At 34.9% G+C, this 25,718-nt stretch overlaps 1 protein-coding gene across 1 annotated transcript in view; it reads left to right on the top strand.

Moving 5' to 3' along the window:
* Positions 1-25,718, top strand: part of MBTPS2 (membrane bound transcription factor peptidase, site 2) — a 72,509-nt gene that overhangs the window by 36,241 nt on the left and 10,550 nt on the right. The window contains exons 6-7 of the mRNA XM_045538961.1: positions 19,221-19,339; positions 20,375-20,555. Coding sequence (XP_045394917.1) covers positions 19,221-19,339; positions 20,375-20,555 — 300 coding nt within the window. The remainder of the gene's footprint in view (positions 1-19,220; positions 19,340-20,374; positions 20,556-25,718) is intronic.

Here is a 25,718-nt window from a genome sequence, read left to right as displayed (position 1 = left end):
TCATCAATTTGAAATAATTGGACATGCTTGAGGCTCTGACTTGGGTGGGGCAAAGGCAATATATGTTACATACACATTTGTACTTCCATAATGTGCTCAAATAAAAAAATAAAAGCCAAAAGTAGAGATAAAATAAAATTAAGTTTCAGGAATACTTATAAAAACATATAAAATAATTGGTTTTTAGGTAATTATTTGTAAGCCTTATGATAACCAGAACACAAAAACCTACAGTAGAAACACAAAAAATAAGAAGCGATAAATTAAAGCATACTACCAGAGAAGAATGCACACAGTGAAAGACAGGAAGAGAGGGCTAAAGAATAAACTCCCAGAAAACAAATGACAAAGTGGTAGTAAGGAGTCTTTACTTTCTAAAAATAACATTGCATGTAATTTGACTAAATTCTTCAATTAAAAGTGATAGATTGGCTGAATGGATTTAAAAAACAAAACAAACAAAAAAAACCATAGATGGCCTTTAAGAACATACTTAACCTGTAAAGACACACGTGGAATGAAAATGAAATGATAGAAAAGGTATTATATGCAAATGCAAACAAAAAGAGCAAGAGTAGCTATACTTATATTAGAAAAAATGGGTTTTAAAACAAAAATTAAACAAGGAAGAACGTTATATAATGATAAAGGGGCCAATTTGGCAAGAATACAATTATAAGTGTATATACACCCAGTGCTGGAGCTCCAGTCATATGAAGTAAATATTACTAGAGATTTTAGCTCCACAATAATAGGTGGAGATTTCAACACCTCACTTTCAGCATTAGAAAGATCATCTAGGGCTGAGCGCGGTGGCTCACACCTGTAATCCTAGCACTCTAGGAGGCTGAGGCAGGTGGATCGTTTGAGCTCAGGAATTTGAGACCAGCCTGAGCAAGAGCGAGACCCCATCTCTAGTAAAAATAGAAATGATCTGGACAGCTAAAATTATATGTATAGAAAAAAATTAGCTGTGATGGTGGCACATGCCTGTAGTCCCAGCTACTCGGGAGGCTGAGGCAGAAGGATTGCTTAAGCCCAGGAATTTGAGGTTGCTGTGAGCTTGATGCCATGGCACTCTAGCCCAGGCAACAGAGTGAGACTCTGTCTCAAAAAAAAAAAAAAAAAAAGATCATCTAGACAGAAAATCAAAAAGGAATATTGAATTTAATCTTTATTGTAGACCTAATAAATATTTACAGAATATTTCGTCCAACAGTAGCAAATACAAATTCTTATCCTTAGCACATAGAACATTCTCAATAATAAACCGTATGTGAGGCCACAAACAAGTAACAGATTTTTATTTTTTAGATATTTTTTATTTCAGCATATTATGTGGGTACAAAAGTTTAGGTTATGTATATGGCCTTTGCCCTCTCAACCCCCAAGTCAGAGCTTCAAGCGTATCCATTCCTTAGACAGTGCACTCATTATGTAGGTATACATCTATCCGCATCCCCCCAATATCTGCCTGACATCTGATTAATGTTATTCCCAAATGTGCTTTTAGGTGATGATCAGTGAAACCAATTTGCTGGTGAGTACGTGGTGCTTATTTTTCCATTCTTGGGATACTTCACATAGTAGAATGGGTTCCAACTGTATCTAGGAGAACATAAGAGATTCTATATCACCATTATTTCTTATAGCTGAGTAATACTCTATGGTATACATTATCACATTTTGTTAATCCACTTATGTATTGATGGGCACTGGGGTTGTTTCCACATCTTTGCAATTGTGAATTGTGCTGTTCTAAACATTCGAGTGCAGATGTCTTTGTCATAGAATTACTTTTGTTCTTTTGGGTAGATGCCCAATAATGGGATTGCTGGATTGAATGGTAGGTCTACTTGAATCTGTTTAAGGTATCTCCATATTGCTTTCCACAGAGGTTACACTAGTTTGCAGTCCCACCAGCAGTGTATGAGTGTTCCCGTCTCTCCGCATCCATGCCAACATTTATTGTTATGGGACTTTTTGATAAAGGCCATTCTCACTTGAGTTAAGTGATATCTCATGGTGGTTTTGATTTGCATTTCCCTGATGATTAGAGAGGTTGAGCGTTTTTCCATATGTTTGTTGGCCATTCTTCTATCCTCTTTTGAAAAATTTCTATTCGTGTCCTTTGCCCACTTTTTGATAGGGTTGTTTGATTTTTTTCTTCCTGATTTTCCTAAGTTCTAAATAGATTCTAGTTATCAGTCCTTTATTGGATGTGTAACATGCGAAAATTTTTTCCCATTCTGTAGGTTGTCTGTTTGCTCTTGTGACTGTTTCTTTGAGTGTGCAGAAGCTTTTTAATTTGATCAGGTCCCATTTATTTATTTTTGTTGTTGCTGTGATTGGCTTTGAGGTCTTCTTCATAAACTCTTTGCCTAGGCCAATGTCTGTAAGAGTCTTTCCCACATTTTCTTCTAGAATTCTAATAGTTTCACACCTAAGGTTTAAGTCTGTTATCCACTGTGATTTGATGTTTGTGAGAGGCAAAAGGTGTGGGTCCTGCCATGAAACCCTTCTTAAAGTTCTTTAACATGTATTGAAGGACTGTAGGCTTAGATTTTACACTACCCATCTTAGGTTCTTGAATGATGTTGCAGCTTAACAGACAAAGGGCGTGGTTTTTCAGATGTCTGCCTGGCTGCGTCTCTCGTGGGAACTTAGGAGCGTCTTGGCTAAGGTGTACCCATATAAACCCCAGGCCTGGTCGCTCCCTTTAGGGGAGTGAATCACCATTATGTCCTATGACACTGCCACAGAATCACAGGTGAGGACCCACTCAGGTTCTGTAGCCGTAGCTGTGGAACCAGTCAGTCTGCACAGATGGGGGTTTCTCTCAGGTATCTGCCTGGCTGCGTCCCTCATGAGAACTTAGGCGTGCCTTGGCGTAGGTGTGCCTGTATAAACCCGGGGCTTGGTCGCTCCAATTAGGGGAGTGAATCACTGTTATGCTATATGAGGCCACCACAGAATCGCAGGTGAGGACTCACTCAAGTTGCCTATAGCCATGGAACCACAAACAGTCACTCTTCACTCACTCATTCAGACAGGCAGAGGTTACACATTCCCACCCTGGGAATTTCCTGCACTCAGGAGGTGTTCAAGCTCCTCTTCTGTTGTCTGACGGGCCTGACTCTGACCGGTCCCGGGACCTTACCTGGTCTGATGCCTCCAGACCTGATTTGACTTGTCCATCCCTCCGGCATGTCTGGGCAAGTTTGGGACCCCGCTGCCGGCGGGAACTCCCAAGGAGTGAAGATATTCTGCAAAATGGCAGTTGGTACCGGTTCGCTTCTGTCATTGAGGTTCCACCAGTCGCTGTGCCTGTCCCCAAACTGGTGGCTTCGAGGGGAAAGTGTGGTTGATTTTCCCAGTCAGGGAACCAAAATGTTACAGTAAGTGTTACAGCAAGTGGTCCTGAGGACAAATCGAGTGGCACATGGAGAGTTGGACAATCAAGATTTATCTTCCAGTGAGCTCAGAGGGGTCTTGTCACCAAATTTTGAGCCCTGTCTGCCCAATTTTTCCCACTTTTATTAAGTTGGGGTGATCTGAGGGGTGGAGGGTCTCAGGTGACTAATGTCTGCCAGGTAATAGGTTAGTTGATGTGTCAGGTAATAGGTTAGTACTATGTTGATGTACCAGGCAATAGAGTACTTGATAATAGGGTAGTTGGTGTACCAGGTAATAGGTTGGTGTTATGTTGATGTGCCAGGTAATAGATTAGTTGATGTGCCAGGTGTAGGTTATTATTATGCTGATGTGGTCTTCTGTAAGGCATGGTTGTCTCAGGTGGCTGCTGTGCCAAGTAATAGATGGGGGTTTTCCTTATCAGTGCCACTCTATGAAAGCCACCACAGGCCAACTTATATACCGGGCCGGTCAGTCCTTTGGGAGCCCTAATAATAATAACCTTACTTTCCATCCCCCACTGTGGGTGTTCTGTGACATCTCTATCTGCCTGCAGTCCAAGAAACCCTGCACGTTCTCAAAACTATGAGCTCTTCTCGCCATACGTGATCTTAAACTCTCACCTAAGGTCCCTAGTGGCTCTACTTTTAATTCTCATTTTCAAACTGTACGTTCTCCACTATCTAGTACCATTCAGGCCCTAACTATTTCTCTCCAGCAAACCTCATCCTGCCTCTATTCTAACTTCAAGACCAACCATTTTCAACACCCTCCCTTTTAATAATTCAAATGAACTCCATAAAAAGATCTCTATGCCCCTTGTTGGCTGGAAGTAGCTACAGAAGAAAGATCTCTGCCCATTTTCCCAACTTCTGAGTTCATTTTAAATAGAAATTTAATTTTAACAACATAAAAAAGGGAATGTTAGGGTGGTCTTGAATCTCCCCATTTTCTAATAACAGCTAAAGATGAATCTCAAGCTGTCCCTACTCTTTACTGTTTCTCTCTCAAACTTGCAGGCAAACTGCTGGGACTCTGTTTTTATAGACACCTGAAAGAGTCCAGAAAGAATATGTTAATCTTTCTCTTTACATTTCCCCAGCTCACAGTTTTTAGAATTTGTTTAACAGTCTCAAGGTGTTCCTAAGAAGCCCCAAGACAGATAGCAGGCGAGGAAACTCTAGGCCTTTGTTTCCTGCCCAAACCTATATCTCAGGGGCAAAGATCACATCCTTGCAATGGGCCTGACTGCATTTCAGAGATAAACAAGTCTCCAGGAACAGAAAAAACAAGGAAGCAGTCAGAAAGACAATAATGCCCACTTCTAATCTTTCTATTTTTTAATTTTTTCCCTTTCCCATACCTTGCCCTTCGTTTTCTTATATGTATATAATAAAAAGGGTGAAATGTTAAGCTTAAAGAATTCACCCTCCCCAAACTTCCAGCCAAACAAACCTGCCACTCTCCCTTTCCTAGGGGGGTATTAGGCATTGCCAGATCCCTATGGGGATAAAGGAATGGAATGCAAGAGGGGAACTTACTTTCCTTATCCCTCCTGATAACGGCAAGCCTTATCCCTCCCAGCTGTTTGAAAAGAATTTATTACAGCTGCTGTTCTGGCCCAGTTGCTCATTCTCCCTAGAAAACCCTCTATAAAACCCAAGGCTCTCCCCTCCCTTGGTGTGGACCATGGATGCTCTTTTTAGCCTCCACCCATCTATACCCAGATGTTCAAATAAACAGTAGTTTGCTATGCCTGAGGCTTCTGTGTCGCCCTCTTGGCTCTGGACCTAACAATTCTAGTTACCTTTTAACTATAGATTTATTGCAATTCAAATGCTATTTGTGATAGTTGGCAAATTTATTTTCGTTCACATGTTAGTTTCTAAGAAGTTACAATTGATTAGATTAAATTGTGGTAGGAATACCAATAACCTAACAAAATGAAAACATATAATAAAGCTACAGAAATTAAAATAGCTTTTGCTTTTAATGTTGGAACACATTTATCATTTGTATACTAGCGGAGAGGCATACAAACATTCTCTTACAACTATAAAAACTGTATATAACATAGTTGACAACACAAATGAGAAAGGATGTAGTCATCAACAAATGATGTTAAGACAAGTGATATTCCATTACAAAAAATGAAAAGGGTGGAATGTGCCTAGTACACCCCCAGCAAGAGGAGAGTGGTGAGTTTTATAGGAGATTTGGATGGAAGTTTGAGGATGTTGAATTCTTTAACCCTAACATTCCACCCTTTTATACCCCCAAATAAATTTAAGGTGGCCTACATAAGTCACAAAAAATCAAATTCAGTAGAAGGTAAACCAGTCAAAATTTATGGTCCTGGGAAAACTTTGGGTTTTGAAAAGAATTAAAAACAAGAAAATACTAAATATAAATGGAAAGTGATTGATCTTATTATTTAACATTTAAAAACTATGCAACTATATGGTAGTAGCTTTGAAAAGTTTGACCCTATCCATGGTGACAAATTTTATATGTATTCTAACCCATTGGCTGGGCAAGGTGGCTCACACCTGTAATCTTAGCATTCTCGGAGCCTGAGGCAGGAGGATCACTTGAGCTCAGGAGTGGCAGACTAGCCTGAGCAAAAGTGAGATCCCATCTCTACTAAAAATAAAAAATTTAGCCAGGCATCATGGCATGTGCCTATAGTCCCAGCTACTTAGGAGGCTGAGGCAGGAGGATCACTGGAGCCCAGGAGTTTGAGGTGGCTGTGTGCTAGGCTCATGCCACTGTACTCAGGGCAACACAGTGAGACTCTGTCTCAAAAAAAAAAAAGAAAAAAAAAAAGAAAAGAAAAGAAAAGTAAAAGAAAAAAAACCATTAATCACCTTCTCAATTATGAAATTAAACAGGAACTTGACAAAGTTATACCTTATTACTTGCAATGTATTCCATATTTTTTATTATGTTTAAACATTTCTAATTATAACAGACTAGAATTATAGTTCTGAACATTGCTATACAATAACATCATCTGGAGAGAGCTTTTTAAAACATACCTACACTGAGGCTCTACCCAGACAAATGAAATTAGAACTTCTGGAAGTTAGAGCTGAACCGTGATAAAGAGTTCTGGTGATTCTCATTTTATGACCTGCAGTTTGAAATACTGTACCTCAGCCAAAGTAATTTAAAAAGCAAGTGCTCTGGGACCAACTGTCATGATTTGTTTTGGGAGAAAGGAACTTCGCTGGGTATTGGATGTTTAGTGTTAAAACTGGGAAGATCCTGAGAAAAATAGGGAGACCTGGTTTTCTCAACAGAAAGATTTTATATATATATATAAACTCACCAGCTCACAAATGGACAAAAGAGGATATTTTTAACAGTTATAACAAGGAAAAATTAGTACTCATAATGTATAAAATTGTTTTACAAACAACAATAATAATAATAAAAGAACAAGTTAACTAAAAAAGAACAAGTCATTCCAAAGTAATTTTCTGAAGAGGAAAACTGTAGTCATATAATACAAAAAATTACAAAATTAAAACAACAATGTTAGCATTTCACAGTTATCAAATTTGTAAAAATTTAAATAGTATTAAAGGTTGGTCAAGGTTTAGGAAACTGAAGACTCTTCTACTTGAGGGAACGAATATTAGTACAGTCACTGGTATAGTATAGCGAACTATATTATCCATCAGTTTTACCTCTTTATACTCCATGAAACATTATTGTGAATGTGGACAAAGAGGCATTTACATGGGTGTGCTAATGTTTTTCAAAGTGTCTCTTGTATGGCCAGGTGCAGTAGTTCATGCTTATAATCCCAGCACTCTGAGAGGCCGAGGTAGGAAGATTGCTTGAAGCCAGGAATTTGATACCAGCCTGAGCAAGAGTGAGACCCCCATCACTACTAAACATAGACAAATTAGTTGGGTGGGGTGGATCATACCTGTAGTCCCCGCTACTCGGGAGGCTGAGACAGGATTGCTTAAACACAGGAGTTTGAGGTTGCTGTGAGCTGTGATGATGCCATGGCACTCTAGGCTGTGTAACGGAGACTCTACTCAAAAATAAATAAAGAAATAAACAAAAATACACAAATAACCAATATACCTAAATAATATATATAATATAAATAAATGAACATACAGCTCTGTTCTCCCTCCTTATGTCCTTATTGTCACAAGTTACGTCTTAGCTACTTGTCTATATCTCTTGGGTGTATTGAACTATGGATTCCTGGGCCCTATCCCATACATACTAAATGAATTCTTAGGAGTTGGGGCCCAGAAGTCTACATCTTTAAAAATATGTTACCTTGGCAATTTAAAAACTATTGCTGGTTCCTTAATTAGAAGTGGTCTGGTTTTATTTATTGTTTAGTGTTACTAATTTTTTTGAAAACAAATGGTATTATGTCAGTCCACAAAAACGTGAAGAAGGAAGAAACTGTTATCTATAATGCCTACCCCACTGTAGAGGTCTGTGACCTCCTTAGTTAAATATATTCCTAGGTACTTTATTTTCTTTGTTGGTATTGTGAAGGGTATTGAGCCTTTGATTTGGTTCTCAGTTTGACTGATATTGGCATATATGAATGGGTCTGATTTGTGTCTATTGATTTGTATCCTGAAACTTTACCGAATTCATTTACCAGATCCAGGCATCTTTTAGTAGAATCCTTGGGGTTTTCTAGATACAATAGCATATCATCAGCAAGTGTGGGTTTGATCTCTTCTGTCCCCATTTGGACACACTTGATTCTGCTCTCCTGCCTGATTGCTCTCACAAGGACTTCCAGCTCTATGTTGAATAGCAGCAGAGACACTGGGCAACCTTGTCTAGTTCCAGTTCTAAGTGGGTATGATTTCAGTTTTTCCCCATTCAGTATGATATTGACTGTGGGTTTGTCATATATGGCTTGTGTCATTTTTAGGTATGCCCCATCTATGCCTATTTTATTAAGCATTCTTATCAGAAAAAGGTGTTGAATTTTGTCAAATGCTTTTTCTGTGTCTATGGAGAGGATCATATGGTCTTTGTTTCTGTTTCTAGCATATGTTGAACCATCCCTGCATCTGTGGGATGAAGCCTACTTGGTCGTGATGGATCATTTTCTTGATAACTACCTGGATTCAATTTGCTAGGATTTTATTGAGAATTTTTGCATCTATATTCATAAGGGATATTTGTCTGTAGTTTTCTTTTTGTGTTGCACCCTTTCCTGGTCTGGTATCAGAGTTATGTTGTATTCCTAAAATGTGTTGAAGAGGGTTCTATACTTCTTGATGTTGTGGAATAACTTTTATAGGATAGGCATCAGTTCTTCTTTGTAGGTGTTGTAAAATTCAGGTGTGACACCATCTGCTCTGGAGCTTTTCTTTTTGGGAAGGTTTTTTGTTGCTGTTTCAATTTCAGTTCTTCATATTGGTCTGTTCAGGAATTCTATTTCTTCCTGGTTGAGCCTAGGGAGGCTGTGTGTTTCTAAAAATTTGTCCATTTCTTCCACATTTTCTAGTTTGTGTGCCTAAAGGTTTTTATAGAATTCATAGATGATATCTTGTATCTCTGAGGCATCAGTTGTAATTTCTCTTTTCATGTTCCTGATGGAGGTTATCAGACTTTTCTGCTCTTTCTTAGTCTAGCCAAGGGCATACTGATTTTATTTGTCTTTTCAAAGAAACAACTTTTTGTTTTATTAATCTCCCATATAGTTTTCCTGTTTTCCTTTTCATTTAGGTCTGATATTATCTTATTAATTTCTCTCCATCTGCTAGTTTGGGGGTCTGTCTGTTTCTCCACGTCTTTGACTCAATTCATTAGGTTGTCTATTTGTGATCTGTCTCTTGGCTAAAGCCATTTATGGAAATAAACTTTTCTCTCAGGACTGCTTTAGCTGTGTCCCACAGATTTTGATAACTTTTGTCTTCTTTGTCATTTAGTTCAAAGAATCTTTTGATTTCCATCTCGATTTCCTTATTTATAAAATAACCGTTTAGGAGAATGCTGTTTAGCTTCCATGACTTTGAGCAGAAATGTGAATTTGTGTTAGTGTTAATTTCTACTTGTATTCTGCTGAGATCTGAGAAGATGGATGATATAATTTCTGTTTTTTTTTTTTAAATTTTTTAAGACATGTTTTGTATCCTGGAATACGGTCAGTCTTAGAGAATGTCCCATGAGCTGATGAGAAGAAGTATATTCAGTGGATTTTGGATAGAATGCCCTGTAAATGTCAGTCAGGCCCATTTGTTCTAGCGTTCTGTTTAAGTCCATTATTTCTTTTTTCATTTTCTGTTTTGAGGATCTGTCCTGTGCTGTCAACAGGGTGTTGAAGTCTCCATCTATTATTGTGTTACTGTTTATCATTTTGTTTAGATCAAGTAGGGTTTGCTTTATGAATCTGGGTGTACCTAAGTTGGGTGTATACATATCAAGTATAATTACATCTTCTTGTTGTACTTTACCATTCTCCATTATATAGTGACAATCTTTGCCTTTCATTACTTTTGTTGATTTAAAAACTGAGTTGTCTGAAATGAAAACCACCATGCCAGCCTTCTTAAGCATCAATGCTTTTAAATAAAATCGTACCAATTATTTTTTTCTGACCACAATGTAATAAAACCAGAAATCAATAACAAGAGGAACTTTGAAAATTACAAAATACATAGAAAGTAAACAACAAGCTCCTGAATGACCAGTGAAGAAATTAAGAAGGAAACTTTTAAATTTTTTTGCAACAAATGAAAATGAAAGCACAACATTCCAAAATCCATGGCATACAGCAAAAGCAGTACTAAGGGAGAAGTTAATAGCAATAAATGCCTACGTCAGAAAAGTGGAAAGAGATCAAATGAACAATCTAATGAAGCATTTTAAAGAACTGGAAAAGCAAAAGAGAGCCAATCCCCAAATTAATGGATGAACAGAGATGATAAAGGTCACAACAGAAATAAATGAAGTTGAGAGTAAAATGAAATACAGATAAATGAAATGAAAAGTACATTTTTGAAAAATAAAATTGTCCAAATTTTAACCAAATTAAGAAAAAATGAAACACTCAAATACAATCAGAGACATAAAAGGAGACATTACCATTGATACCACAAAAATTTAAAGGATCAATAGCAACTACTGTGAGCAATTGTGCTAATAAATAGGAAAACCTACAAGAAATGAATAAGTTTCTAGACACATACAACCTATCAAAATTCAATCATGAAGAAATACGTGAGTATACCAATAAGATGTAATGATATAGAAGCATAAATAAAATGTTTCCTACAAATAAAAGTGCAGGATCTCATGGCTTCCCTGCTAAATTCTACCAAACATTTAAAGAAGAAATAATCCTACTTGAACTATTTCACACAAAATCAAGGAGGAGGAAATACTTCTAAGCTCATTCTACAAGACCAGTGTTACCCTAATACCAAAGCCAGATGAACATAACAATACAAAGAAAACTACAGGCCAATATCCCTGATGAACATAGACACAAAATTCCTCAACAAAATACTAGCAAATCATATTCAACAGCACATTAAAAAAATAATTCATTATAATCAATTAGGATTCATCCTACAAAGCAAGGATAGTTCAACATACACTCATCAATTAATATAATACATCTGATCATTACAATAGTTCATTAGACACTGAAAAATATTTGATAAAATTCAACATCCTTTCATGAGAAAACTCTCAAAAGAAAAAAACTGAGTATAGAAAGAACCTACTTTAACATAATAAAAAGCCATATATGGCTGACCCACAAATAGTGTCATAATGAACAGTGATGACCAAAAGATCTAGAAGAGGACAAGTATGCTTTGTAAGTCCATTTTGTGTTGCTATAAAAGAAATGCCTGAGGATGTGTAATTTATTAAAAAAAAGTTTCATTTGCCTCTTGGATCTGCAGATTGTACAATGAGCATAGTGCGGGTATCTTCTTCTAGTGAGGTCTTCAGGAGCTCTCAGTCAAGGTGGAGGTGAAAGAGGAACGGGCATATCATATGGCAAGACAGGAGCAAGAGAGAGAGGAGTTGGTGCCAGCCTCTTTTAAACAACCACCACTTGTGTAAGCTAATAAAGCAAGAACTTATTATGGGAGAGGTCACCACATCATTCGTGAGGGATCCACCCTCATCACCAAAACACCTCCCATGTTCCCAACATGGGAGCACTAAGATCAAATTTCAATATAAAATTTGATGATTAAATATCCAATCCATATTAAATGCCCAGTTTCACCACTCTTATACAACATAGTACTGAAAATCCTCCCAGTACGGTTACACAAGATAAAGAAATAAACGCATTCAAATTGGAAAGAAGGAACTCAGATTGTATTTATTTTTAGACGATATGATCTTATATTTAGAAAACCCTGAAGACCATCAAAAAGCTATAAGAAATGAGAAATGAATTTAGTGAAGTTGCAGGATACAAAATCAAAATAGAAAAATCAGTATTTCTATATGCCAACAACAAACAATTTGTAAAGGAAACCAAGAAAATAATGCCATTTACAAGAGCCATGAATTAAATTGCCTGGGAAGAAATTTAACCAAAGAAGTGAAAGATCTCTACCATAAAAACTATAAAACATTGACAGAAGAAATTAAAAAGGACACTTAAAAAGTAGGACAATACTGTATGTTCATGGATTAGAAGAATACATGTTAAAATTCCCATCCTACCCAAAGTACTCTACAGAATCAATGCAATTTCTTTTAAAATACTAGTGGCATTTTCCACAGGGATAGAAAAATAATCCTCAAATTTATATGTAATTACAGAAGACCCAGAATAGCCAAAGCAAAGCAATTCTGAGCAAAAAGAACAAAGTTGGAGGCATCATGTTACCTGTCTTCAAACTACACTACAGAGCCATCATAACCAAAACAGCATGCTAATGGTGTAAAACAGATGGATAGACCAGTGGAACAGAAGAGAGAACCTAGAAATAAATCCATGCATTTACAATCAAGTTGTTTTCAACAAAACCATCAAGAAGATACACTGCGGTCTGGGAAAGTTGGGTGTTCCTGTGCAGGAAAAAAAATGAAACTATATTTTCTCTATGTAAGACTATGTCATCTCCAAATAGAGATAGTTTATTTCTTTCCATTTGGGAATACTCATTTGTTTTCCTTGATAATTTCCCTGGTGAGGACTTCCAGGACACTGGTGAATTGAAGTAACAATAGGAGACATCATTCTCTTGTCACTGATCTTAGGAGAAACTTCCACTGTTTCACCATTCAGTATATGATGTTATTTTGTGGTTTTTCATCATAATTTTTTATAACATTTATTTAGGCAGTTCTTTTATATTCCTACTTTCTTGATTGTTTTGATTTTCAAGTGGTGTTAAATTTTGTCAGATTTTTTTTGCATCAATTGATATAATTATGTGGCTTTTTTCTTCATTCTGGTAAGGCGTTATATTACATGGGAAGGTATTTTTATGTTGGAATATTTCTGGATTAATTCCCACTTGGTCATGTACAATCCTATTAGATCTAGATTGCTTGGATTTTCTTGAGAAGTTTGTGTATATATATTCACAAGAGATATTTGTGTTTTCTGTTATGATGTCTTTGTGTTTCATATCAGGTTAATACCATACAGAATGTGTTAGGTCATGTTTGCACTGGTATTTTTTCAGTGTTTTAGAATTGGTTTTCATCTTTCTTATTCACTAGAAAGTTTTCTGGTATTGGCCTTTCTTTTTTGGGTCATACGGAGTATTCAATCTATTTATTATAGGTCTGTTCGTATTTTCTATTTCTTAAGTCACTTTTGGTAGTTTGTGTGTTTCAAGACTTTTTCCGTTTCACATATTTGCATATTTTATGCCAATTAAATTGTTGGCGTACAATTTTTGGAGTAGATTTGTAATAACATCACAACTTGCATTCCTAATTTTGATAATTTGAGTCTTTTTCTTTTTTATTCTAAATATTTATAATTTAGTTGATCTTTCCAAAAAACCTATTTTATTTCATTGATTCTTTTTATGTTTTTTCATTCTCCGCTTCATTTATTCCCACTCTAATCCTTATTATTTGCTTCTTTCTATTAAATATTTTCCTTAGTTTTAGTTTGTTCTTCTCTTTCTAGTCCTTAATGTGCAAGGGTAAGTTAATTGGTTTGAGATCTCTTATGTATTCACTTGTTGCTATAAATTTTTCTGTGAGTACATCCGAAGCTGCATCTGAGCAATTTTGATGTACTGTGCTTTATTTGTCTTCATCTCAAAGTATGTTTTAATTTCCATTAGAATTTCTTTTTTGACCACTTGGTTAAGAGTGTAGTGTTTAATGAATGTTTTGTCTAATTTCTACATATTTGTGATTTTTTTCTAGGTATCTACCTGTTATTAATTTTAGATATTATTCCAGTATCTTTAGAGAACATGCATTGTATAGTTTCAATGTTTTAAATTTTTTGAGGTTTTTTTTTTGATCTAACTTATGGTTTTTCTGGAGAATGTTTTACATACACACATATATGTATATATACCAAATTCCTCTAGTTAGTTATTATTCAAGTCTTCTATTTGCTTGCTTGTTTTTTATCATTGTTTTTATGAATAAATGTCGCTTTTCTTTAATTTACAAATAGTAAATATATACATTTATGGGGTAAAATATTATGTTTCCATACATGTGTACATTGTGTGATTATTAAATTAGGGTAATTAACATACCCATCACCTAAACATTCATCTTTTCTTTGTGTTAGGAACATACAGTTTTCTCTTGTAGCTATTAATATTTTGGGATATGCATTACTGAACACTGTAGTCACCCTGGTGTGCAGTAAGACACAAGAACTCATTCTTCCTTTCTAATTGTAACTTTGTACCCATTGACTGTCCTCTCCTTTTTCCTTCCCTTCTGAGCCTATGATAACTACCATTCTGCTCTGTACATCGATGGGATCAACTTTTTTAGCTTATGCAGATGAGGGAAAACTGAGAACACGTGGCATTTGTCTTTCAGTGTTTGACTTATTTCATTTGATATAACCTCCCATTTCAAGCATGTTGTCACCTATGGCAGATTTTGTTCTTTTTATGGCTGAATATTATTCCATTTTGAATATGTATTAGTTATTGACTTTTCTATTGCTAGACAAGTAGTTGGGTTTCATATCTTCTCTATTATGAATATTGCTGCCATAAACATGGGAGTACAGACATCTCTTTGAGATACTGTTTTTATTTCCTTTGAATATGTACCTAGGAGGCATGTGATTGCTATTAATAGATCATATGGTGGTTTTACTTTTAATTTTTTAAGGAACTTCCATACTGTTTTTCATAATAGCTCTGCTAATTTATATTCCCACCACAATGCATAAGGGTTCCTTTTTCTCCACATTCTTGTTGTCACTTGTCTTTTGTCTGTTCGATAATAACCATTTTAACTGGAGTGCAATGATAGCTTAATGTGATTTTGATTTGCACTTACCTGATGATTAGCAATGTTGAGCATTTTTCCTAAACCTGTTGGACAATTATGTGTCTTCTTTTGAATATGTTTATTAAGTCCTTTTGCCCATTTTTAAATCAGAATATTTGGGTTGGTTTTTTTTTTTTACTATTTTAGTTTCTTAAATTCTGTTTAAATTTAGTTTCATACATTCTGGCCCCTTGTCAAATATATGATTTTCATCTTTAGTTGGACTTTTTTGATATGTATATTTATGTTATCATGTTTGGGAAGTTTTCTTTAAATATTCTTTCTGTTCTTTTCTCTTTTCTTTCTAAGACTACCATCAGTCTTATGTTGGTATGTTTAATAGTGTTTCACAAGTGCCTCAGAGTTTTCTATTTCTATTAATCTCATTTTTTTTGTCATTGCCTATGTCTATCTTTTGACTCCACACTTGACATTCCAATTTGTGACTCTTTGGCAGCTCACATCAGCCTTTCTAATGAATTTTTCATTTCAGTGATTGTATTTTGTAGAAGTTTTGGTGAAAACTAGACCTTTTGATTCAGAGCTCCCTATTTCCAGGATTTCTTATTGCTGTCGTGGTGGTTGTCTTTTTGTGTAGCAGATTTTCTAAAGTAAGTTTTTAAAGTTTTGTCATCTTTGTCATTTGTGACCACTGAAGTCACAGTTTCATTAATTTGGTAATTAGCTATTGATGCAACAGAATTTTTTTTTTTAAACACTAAAAAGTTCTGCTTCTCAGGAACACCTTCAGCACTCAGCCAGGCATTTTACATCTCTTCCTTTGTCTTTATTTTCTGCTTGCACAGAGTGTGAAAGTCTGCCAGGAATTGTCCTCAGTTGTTATTCCTTGTATCAGGTAACTAATGCATCTGCTTTTAAATGACCTTGTGGAGCAAAGAATTTCAAGTTAGTCAATAGTAAGCCATGCTTTTTGAGTTCATCTTTCAGGGAACCAGCAGCAAGGTTAAAACAAGCAACCAAAATTCTTTGAGTGTAGGTTTGTTCTGGTCCCTCTGGAATTAGGAATAGAATAGTGAGCAGTTGTTTTCAAGTCTGCTGCCAAAGTCAGAAGCAAGAAGTCTGAATAAGAAAATGATGTAGCAAAGCTTTCATACCGAGCATCAGCTTTTTTTTCTTGATTAAGTATTTTGCCTATTTTCTGTAAACCCTTCATTAGTATCCAGGGTCCAGTAATGCTGATTGTAACAATACTTGTTTTTTGGATAGCCAGGCTGTTTTAAAAGGTTCTATGAGGTGTAACTGACAAAAATTGTATATATTTAAAGCATACAATTTGATATTATACTATAGATAAGCATTGTGAAATTATACCATCATAAAGGTCATTAGCATATTTATCTCACATAATTATATTTTTTATTGGTGATGTGAACACTTAAGAACTCTTAGCAGAATTCAGATACATTGTACAGTATTACTAACTATGGTAATCATAATATATATTAGACACTCAGAACTGATTCATTCTATAACTGAAAATTGTTATTCTTTGACCAACATACACTAGTTTCTTTCACCCCAAACTCCATTAATCACCTTTTTGATATTCTCTGCTTTTGACATAAATTTGACTTTTGGAGATTCCACATATAAGTAAGATTATGCGGTATTTGTCTTCCTGTGCCTATCTTATTTCACTTAAGGTAATGTCCTCCAGGTTCATCTATATTGTTACACATGACAGACTTTTCTTCTTAATTAAAGATTAATAGTATTTCACTTCATACATATATAAAATATATGTAAAATACATATATTTATTCATTCATCCATTGATGAGCAGTTAGGTTGATTTCTTATCTTGGCTGTGGTGAATTATGTCTTCTCAAACCAGTTAGAATGGCTACTATGAAAAAAAAGAAAATGATTCTAAGTGTTGGAGCCAATAAGAAGAAATAGGAACCACAGTGTTGGGGGACTATAAATTAGTACAACCTTTATAGGAAACAGTGTGGAGTTTCTCAAAAAACTACATATGATCCTGTATCCTACCATACTGGTATTGTCCAAAAGAATTGAAAACAGTATCACAAAGACATAGCTGTACTCCCATGCTTAGTCCAATGCTTTTTGTTCACAATAGCCAGATAAGCAGACAGGCTTTTGTAGGTCTTTTACTCTGCTATTTTCACAATGTTTTTCATAGCTGCTTTGTAAACCAATGAAACGTAATGGGTTTGAAAAAAAAGTTGGTACAATGTTTCTGACACTTAATGGGGGAAAAGAGAAAAGATGAGAAACTTCCTGAGCAAATCATAGATTAGGTATATAAATTTTTAATTAATCAAATATTTTCAGTGAGGAGACCAAAAAAAATCTGTTTTGTGGTGCCCCCCTCCCCCCACTGTCTAGGACAATTCTCTTAAGTTTTGCTATTAAAATCACTTTAAATTGTGAAAATATGAATTTACCATTCTAGCTCTATAATTCAATTTTTAAATCTTTCTTAAATACTTAAAGCCCTGTTTTCATTTATATTAACCTGGTATGAATTTATTTGCACAGAAAAAACAATAATGACTTAAAAATGATGTGATTATAGTAAGCTATATGAGGTGTATATTCCCTCATATTGGTATATATTCACTAAATTACATTTTTATATTTACATTCAATCAAATTTTACTTCTGTGAATGATTTGAGGAATAATCATATGAGTTATTTTATGTATGAAGTAATCTAGTTACCTAAAAATTACTTTTACGTATTCAGAGAAGTGAGGTAGCTTTTTATTTTATTTTCTTTCTAGACTACATACAATATAAGTGGGACATAGTGAGGTAACCCTTTACCCCCGCTAACTTTAAGTGTATGACTGCCTTGCTGCCTTCATCAGAGCAATAGAATTTCTTTACCCTTTACCTGTGACATCAGTCTTAAGCCCTAAATGACCCATAGACCAATCTTTCTACTAGTGTGCAATACCACTACTTGAAATATAAACCAGAATAAAGTAAGCCACCAATTTAATCCAAACACTTACTGTTAATTTTTTTAATTTTTTAATATGAAAAAAAAGTTCTAGAAATTCTTGCCTCTGCTATATAATGAAAATATAATTTAGCCTTAAGAAGCAAGAAAATTCTAACATGCTACTACATAAATAAGCCTTGAAGAAGACATTGTGCTAAGTGAAATAAGCCAGCCACCAAACCTAGAGTAGTCACATTCATTAAAGACCAAAAATAGAATAGTGGTTGCCTGAGGCAGTAGAGAAGAGAATATGGGAAGTTATTGTTAAATGGGTATGGAATTTCAGTTTTGGAAGATGAAAAAGTGCTGAAGATGGAAATCAGTGATGATTGTAGAACAGTGTAAATGTACTTAATGTTATTGAATTGTACAAATAAAGAGGCAAATGGTGAGCCTTATGTATATTTTATCACAATTTAAATGAAAAATGATACACTGCAAAAATATGCATGTAAAAAATGATTAGTCATTGAAAATCAGTTAATGACTTTTTTGACCTGTCAGATCAGTAGGTGTCTTGTTATTGTTGTGGTAGTTTTAATACCACCCAGTGTCAGCAGAGTTGGGGGAAAAGGCAGCTCGATAATCAACTGGTAAGGGGTCATAAATTATTACAATTTTTCTGGAGGGCATTTTGGTAGCATGTACCAAAAACTTCCAAATATGCCTTATTTTATTGTCACATTTTCACTCAGTGAAATTATCATCAGGAAATCAGACAGTAGTTGATGGTAAAAATGCAACAAAAATTGGAAACAATATAATTATTCCAAGTGTGAGGGATTCTGTGGATTATTCCATTCATATAGTCTGAGAAGACTGTTCAATGAAATGGATAACTTTTTGCAATAGATGGTTTTAAAGAAACTGTGAATTATCTAAATATTCCTTAAAAATTACAGAATTGTATAAAACAATAACTATAGTATATTCATAATACCATATTTATTATAGTGTTCTATGGCAGTGGCATTTATTAGCATTAGTGATGGTGATTTTTATTCTTTTCTTTTTTTTACTTTTTTATCTTTTCTGCATAAGCTATTCCTCATTTCAGTCTTTTAGTTTTTACTCTTTTTTTTTTTTTTGGCTAGGAAACACATTTGTTTTATGCTGCTATGACATAAGACATTCTTTTTTGTTTCACAAATACCACTCTCAATTTATCATTGAAGATGAAAACTACCTCTTTTTTCTGTTTTTCAAGGTACCATTTGTGTTTTCTCAACACAATTCAATGGAAATTTTTTAATTGCTATTAATGTTTGTTTGAATAGCTCTGAAATCCAAGTGTCAATGTCATCCTACCCCTCCTTGAGCTTATTGCTTTGTTTCCTCTTTTTAGGTATCTGGCATAATTTCACCCTTGCGCTCTTGGGCATTTTAGCTCTTGTTCTCCTTCCAGTAATTTTCTTGCCATTGTACTATGCTGGAGTTGGGGTGCTTATCACTGAAGTGGCTGAGGTAAATAATGGATTATGTGGGACATATTTTCACAAAATTTGTGGAGATAATATTCAGCATAGCATGTCAGGAATTTTATTCAGGTTTTCCTAATATGCAGAATGCTCTTTTTCTTGAGAAATTACTATTTCTATAATTTCTAAAGTAACTACTATACTATTTTTGTAACTATAATTTCTTCTGAAGAATTTTAAAGCTGAGACACAATGATGTAAAGCACATTAGCTTTTTAAGATGGACCATTATTTTAGACCAGTTTTAGGTTCACAGAAAAATAGAGAGGACAGAATTAAGAGTTTCCCATATGCCTCTTGTATCCCACACATACACAAATTAACTTTCAAAAATATTATGGAAATTGTTTTTGTTCTGAATTCAAAGGTAGTATCAAGATTTACTACCTATAGTTTTTTGATAAAATGTATCATTTAACCTTATGTCTGTGTCTCTGTTTTTAAGTCAAATGTATTTACTACTAACAGATAACAAATATAAAACCTAGGCTTGCTTAAGTTAATGTCTTCAACTCTGTATTTCACTTTCTTAAACAGTAAACTACTATGATGGCATCAAGACTTTTACTGACACATTGAGAATAGGAAAATTACCTATGAGCAATTGGTTTACAAGATTCATTGTACTGACAATAGTGTTGATATTTGGGATAATGTTTATGTAAGAAATTATTTTATAGATTTATCCATTCAGAAAGTAGGAAAGTAAAGTCTACACAGGAAAATAATGACTAATTTCACACCAACACAAAAGTTAATTAGCAGTCTGGGAAAGATTTTGTTATCATTTTAATGTTCCATATCAGCAAATGGATTTTTTTTGCAGTTGCCAAACATTGAAAATCTTAGACTTTTCTAATATTCTATGTCTTTGACCAAAGCCGTTTCAATTAGTATTTTTTCCATTATTCAAAGTATTCTACTTATTTAATCTTATTTTTAAAAAATTTTATTGTTTTCTCAGATTATTCATAGCTTGTCTACACACATAGTCTGATTTGGCTTTGCCCTCTTCCCTAAGGACTCACCTGCCATTGGACCCAGAGGCCTTTTTGTGGGAGACCTTATCACCTATCTACAGGATTGTCCTGTCACTAATGTGCAAGATTGGAATGAATGTCTAGATAATATAGCCTCTAAGCCTCAGATTGGATACTGTATAAGTACATCAACTTTACAGCAATTAAGCATCCCTGTTAGAGGTGTGTATATTTTTTTCAATATAACTTAATGTTATAAGCACCAATATTTGCCATAGACTGATCCTTTGAATATGTCTATAGATTTATTTTATTCTGATTTTTAAATGGATACTAATATGTATGTTTTCTTTGCTAGACAAGTTTCAGGACACCAGAATCAAATTCTTTATGCATTCAAGCTTACTATGACCAATAACTAAATTTCAATAGCTAAATACACGATCTATGTATGATACTATCTCAATCTATGTTTATATAAATATATATAATGAACTTTCCTTAAGATTATTTCAGAATAGATGAAATACTGACAGTTAATTACTAAATAACTGATATAACCGAACATGAACATCCTATATTACTTTAATGTTCATCAAGAATTTTCATGGGGGCCAGGAACAGTGGCTCATGCCTATAATCCTACTGCTCTGGAAGACTGAGGTGGGAGGATTGCTTTAGTTTAGAAGTTCAAGACCAGGCTGAAAAAGAGCAAGACTCTGTCTCTGTTAAAAATAGAAAAATTAGCCAGATATGATGGTTTACCTGTAGTCCCAGCTACTCAGGAGGCTGAGGCAGGAGATCACTTGAGCCCAGGAGTTTGAGGTTGCAGGGAGCTATGATGATACCACTGCACTCTATCCAGGGTGACAGAGTGAGATACTGGTTGAAAAAAAAAGACAGAGAGAACAAAGAGAGAGAAACAGAAAAGGTGGCACCACACACACTAAAGAGAAGTCCAGAATTGCAGTCTGATGCAAGTATTAGCTGTATGAATGGTGGCATGTCCAAAGGCAACTGGAATAGAGTCACTTTATGAGGCAGGCATAAAGAGGAAATCATCATGACATGAGGTGGTAGTCCTTCAAATTATGCTGATGTGTTGATGTGCCTTCAGCTCCGAATATCAGCCCTCCAGCTGCTTCTGCAAAATTGTATTAATAGGATCTCATTTTATTGATGATATTAAAAATGCAAGTTATGCTCACAGACTGTGTCTTAATGTCTGGAAATGCCCGGGATGCTTGTCTGTAGCTACTGTTGTTAAGAAGTGTGATTTACAGAGCCAGAATAAATTTTAGTAAAGTATTATATATGGCAAAGGAAAAGCTCTAAGAATGAATTGAAAAACATTTTATTCCAAATACAAATCATTTTTAAACTGTTTTGCAAAAACTTTTAAACATATATTAAAAGTTAAGAGAATAGCATAATTAACCTCCATAAATTTTTCTTTGAGCTTCAACAGTTATGAACATCTTACCAATCTTTTTATCTAATCATCACCTAATCTTTTTCAGCGTGTTTTAAAACAGGCGTCCTGACTTTACCATTAAAGTCAGTATGGATCTTTAATAGATAAGACTTTTTAAAAAGGTAACCACAGTATTTTTATCACACCTAAAAAGATTACAAATACTTCCTGGCTCTCAAGTTGTGTTCAGTTTTCCTAACTGTCTTTAGAGTTGGTTTGTTTCATTTGATTGCTGTGTCTTTTAAATCTCCTTTAATGTACCACAGTTTTCAGTCCCATGTACTGGAATGCCATCTATCTATTGAAGAAACAGTCATTGTTTTGTAGAAGTTCCCATGATCTGGATTTATCTGGTTTGTATCTGTCCTCCAAATTCCCTATGAAGTGATTTGTAGACTTTGCTAGACTCATAAACCTATTTTAAAATTGACTGCAAATATTACACCATTTAACGAGGTACACAGTGTCTGCTTGTAGCTTATTTTTATTGACATTGAGATTGTTTAGTTGGCATACCTGATTATTTAATGTGGAAATGTTAGTGAAATTGATTTTTCTTTGAGAGATTGTTAATGTTTTCTAAAACCTTAAATGGCAGAAGTCAGTATATAATTTGCAATATGGTCTTCATTAAGAAAAATAATCCATTATTTTATACTTTTAAGTTTTTATAACTTTTCTATACTTCTTACAAACTATGTTGAACTACAAAGACTAACCTAACTCATTAATCAATAGATGTACCTCTAACGGGAACCTTAGTGACTACAAAATCACTTAACGTATATATTAGAGTAATTTTAATGACAGGGCTGGCCACTGAAGCTATGAATTGGATTTTTGCCCCTCAAAATTCATAAATTGAAGCCCTAACTAATGTGAACGTATTTGAAAATAGGAACCTTATAAGGAAATAAGAAAGGTTGAATGAGGTCGTAAAGATGGAACTGAATCTAGTAAGGTATTCTTATAAGAAAAGGAAAAGAGGCTAAACCTCTTTTTCTCACACATACACACACATGAGAACACAGCAAGAGGAAGGCCAGCAGCAAGCCAGGCAGACAGCCATCACCAGAAACTGACTCAGTTCACACCCTGATCATGTCCAAGGTTGTGGCAAAATAAATTTATGTTGTTTAAACCACACAGTCTGTGGTATTTTGTTATGGCAGCCTGAGCTAAGACAAATTTTGTTATCAAAAGTGGGGTTCTATTGTAACAAGTACTTAAAAATATGAAAGTGGCTTTGGAACTGGGTAAAGGGTGGAAGCTGGAGGAGTTTTGAGGTGAATGCTGGAAGAAGCTTAGATTGCCATGAACAGAATGTTAGTAAAATTATGGAGTAATTTTAATGACAGGGCTAGACTCATTCTGGTAAAATATCAGAAATAAGGAATATGTTATTGGACACTGTAAAAAGGCCATCTTTATTTTAAAGTACAGAAAAGTTGGCTGAACAATGTTTATTTTGTGTTGTAAGATAGGACTTGTTAATGGTGAAAATGGACATTAAGCTGATGAGATTTCTAAGCCATGTGTTGAGGGATTTTCTTGTTTCTTTCTGGCTGCTTATCCTTAAATTTGAGGAGAGAGAGATTACTCAAAGATAGAATTGTTAAGCAAAAAGGCATCAAATCTGAAAGATCTGGAGAATTTTGCCTATATATATTGCAAAACAATGAGAAAGCATGAACTGAAACCCAGCCAGTTTGAACTGAAGAGAACAGAGATGGGATAAAATTGCCTTCTTTCACTTGACAGAACTATTCAGCTGTAAACATGGGTTGTTCTTCAAGAAGAGGGAAATACAACCTGGAAGGCAAGTCAGAGATTTGGATCACCTTGGTTTTGGCAGACAATATATGCTTCATCTAAAGGTGTGAGGGCAGAAATGTCCTACAGAGCCATGGTGTTGGGGCACTCAGAGCCTTGGGGATGGAACCCCACAACGACAAAGCTACAAAGGCTACATTGGACTGTGGGTTTAACACTGCTGCCCTTCCAGGGCTAGGGGTCAAACCAAGCCAAAGAGGATGATTCTCAAGCCTTAATATCTCATGGAAATTGTGTTACTAAGGTTTGGGCTTCTGTCAGACCCATTAGCCCTTTTGTTTTCTTCTGATCCCTCCATTTTGAAATGGGAATAACTATTCTATATGTTTTGCTATTGTTTTTTGGACATAAATTGGTCTCCTAAGTTATAGCTGGAGAAGAATTTTGCCTTAGTATGAATCATACCTCAATTCTCTCTCATATTTAGTTTAGATGGTATTTAGATGAAACTTTGGACTTTGGACTTTGGAGTTGATGCTGGAATGATTATTTTCCACATGAGAGGGGCATGAATTTTGTGTGGCTAAGAGCAGAAAGTTCTGAACTGAATTGTGACCCACCCAAATTTATATGTTGAAGACTTGACCCCCAATATGACTGTATTTGGAGATAGGTAGGTAATGTTAAATGAGGTCGTAATAGTGGAACCCAACCCAAAAGGATTAATGTCTTTATAAGAAGAGGAAGAGAGACTAGAACTTTTTTCCCTCTCTCTCTCTCTCTCTCTCTCTCTCTGATTTTTGAGGACACAAAAACAAGACAGCCAATAGCAAGCCTGGAAAAGAGCCCTCACCAGATGTGGACCACACTGGCAACATGATCTTGGGCTTCTATCCTCCATAACTGCAAGAAAATACATTTCTGTTGTTTAAGCTACCCAGTCTGTGGTATTTTGTTATGGAAGCCCAAGCTAAGGCAGCCATGGATTAGCAGCAGTTTATATTCATTTAGGCAGCTTTTTTTGTCTTTCCTTATGAATTAGTTGTGAATGATATGCCCAAATTTGAGGCCAACAATCAAGAGATATTCATATCAAATTTAGAATAGAATTCAGTACACTTTCTGAATGTACATAGTACATTAAGATTGTAGAGGTTCTTTCTGTAGTGAAATTATGAAACTTCTAGACTTAACATTTCCTAACTGTCTTCTATACTGGGGTTGTCTGACTATCTCTCACAGTTTAATGAATATTCCTGGAATGTTCCTGGACCTCCCATTATAGTGTTCAGTTGGACTGGCCTCTCATGATTAATAGAAAATGGAATTGGATTGGCATTTCCTGACTGATAGAAATGTTTTAATGTAAAAATTATCTGTAGCATCCATATAATTCTTAATTACAAATTATAATTTATAGATTATAATTATATATTGTAGATTAACAATCGAGTCAATAAAAAACTGCTTTATTTGATTACTAGAAAAATTCTGAAAGTAGATGAGTAAAGTCAATAGAAAAATGTTGAGTTTAGTTGCCTCATGGAAACTAAAATATTAATATTTATTGGAAAATTTTGCATGCACTAAATTTTGCCAGGTAGAGCACAACCATGGATTTGGTTGAAATTATCACCATATAACAAAGCCTAACTTAGAGATCCAACATGTGGTAACCTAAAATCCAAATCCAGTACCAACAGATATGCCAAGTTTGACATGCATAGTATTTTTTGTTTTAATTTGAATTGCTTGTCAATGTTTAGAAATGAGTAGACTTCATATAAAAGTCCAGAATATCTGGCTTCTCTTGGGAAGAATCTGGCAACACTGATGTGCCAGTTGAGTGGCTTGACTAAACCCCTTAGAAAGGGGGATTGTGCTATTTAGTTCTTATTGTTTTCCACACATATCTGCTTCATTTATTTGATATGTGTGACCCCTGTAGGCTTTTATATTTTCAATCTTAGTACTCACTTGTATCAACGTGTGTCAACAATATTACCAGTATTTCCTCTTTTTTTACTTCCAATTATGTTTGTACAGTCCTCCATGAGAAATTGGTGTTAGATATTAATTAATTTTAAAAAATAATTGCTGATGAGGAATAGAACATCATTTATATATTACAGTAAGAT

Source organism: Lemur catta, chromosome Y, assembly GCF_020740605.2.
Source record: "Lemur catta isolate mLemCat1 chromosome Y, mLemCat1.pri, whole genome shotgun sequence".
Lineage (NCBI taxonomy): Eukaryota > Metazoa > Chordata > Mammalia > Primates > Lemuridae > Lemur > Lemur catta.
The sequence above is the reverse complement of the archived record's forward strand: the minus strand, read 5'-3'. Positions and strand labels throughout refer to the sequence as shown.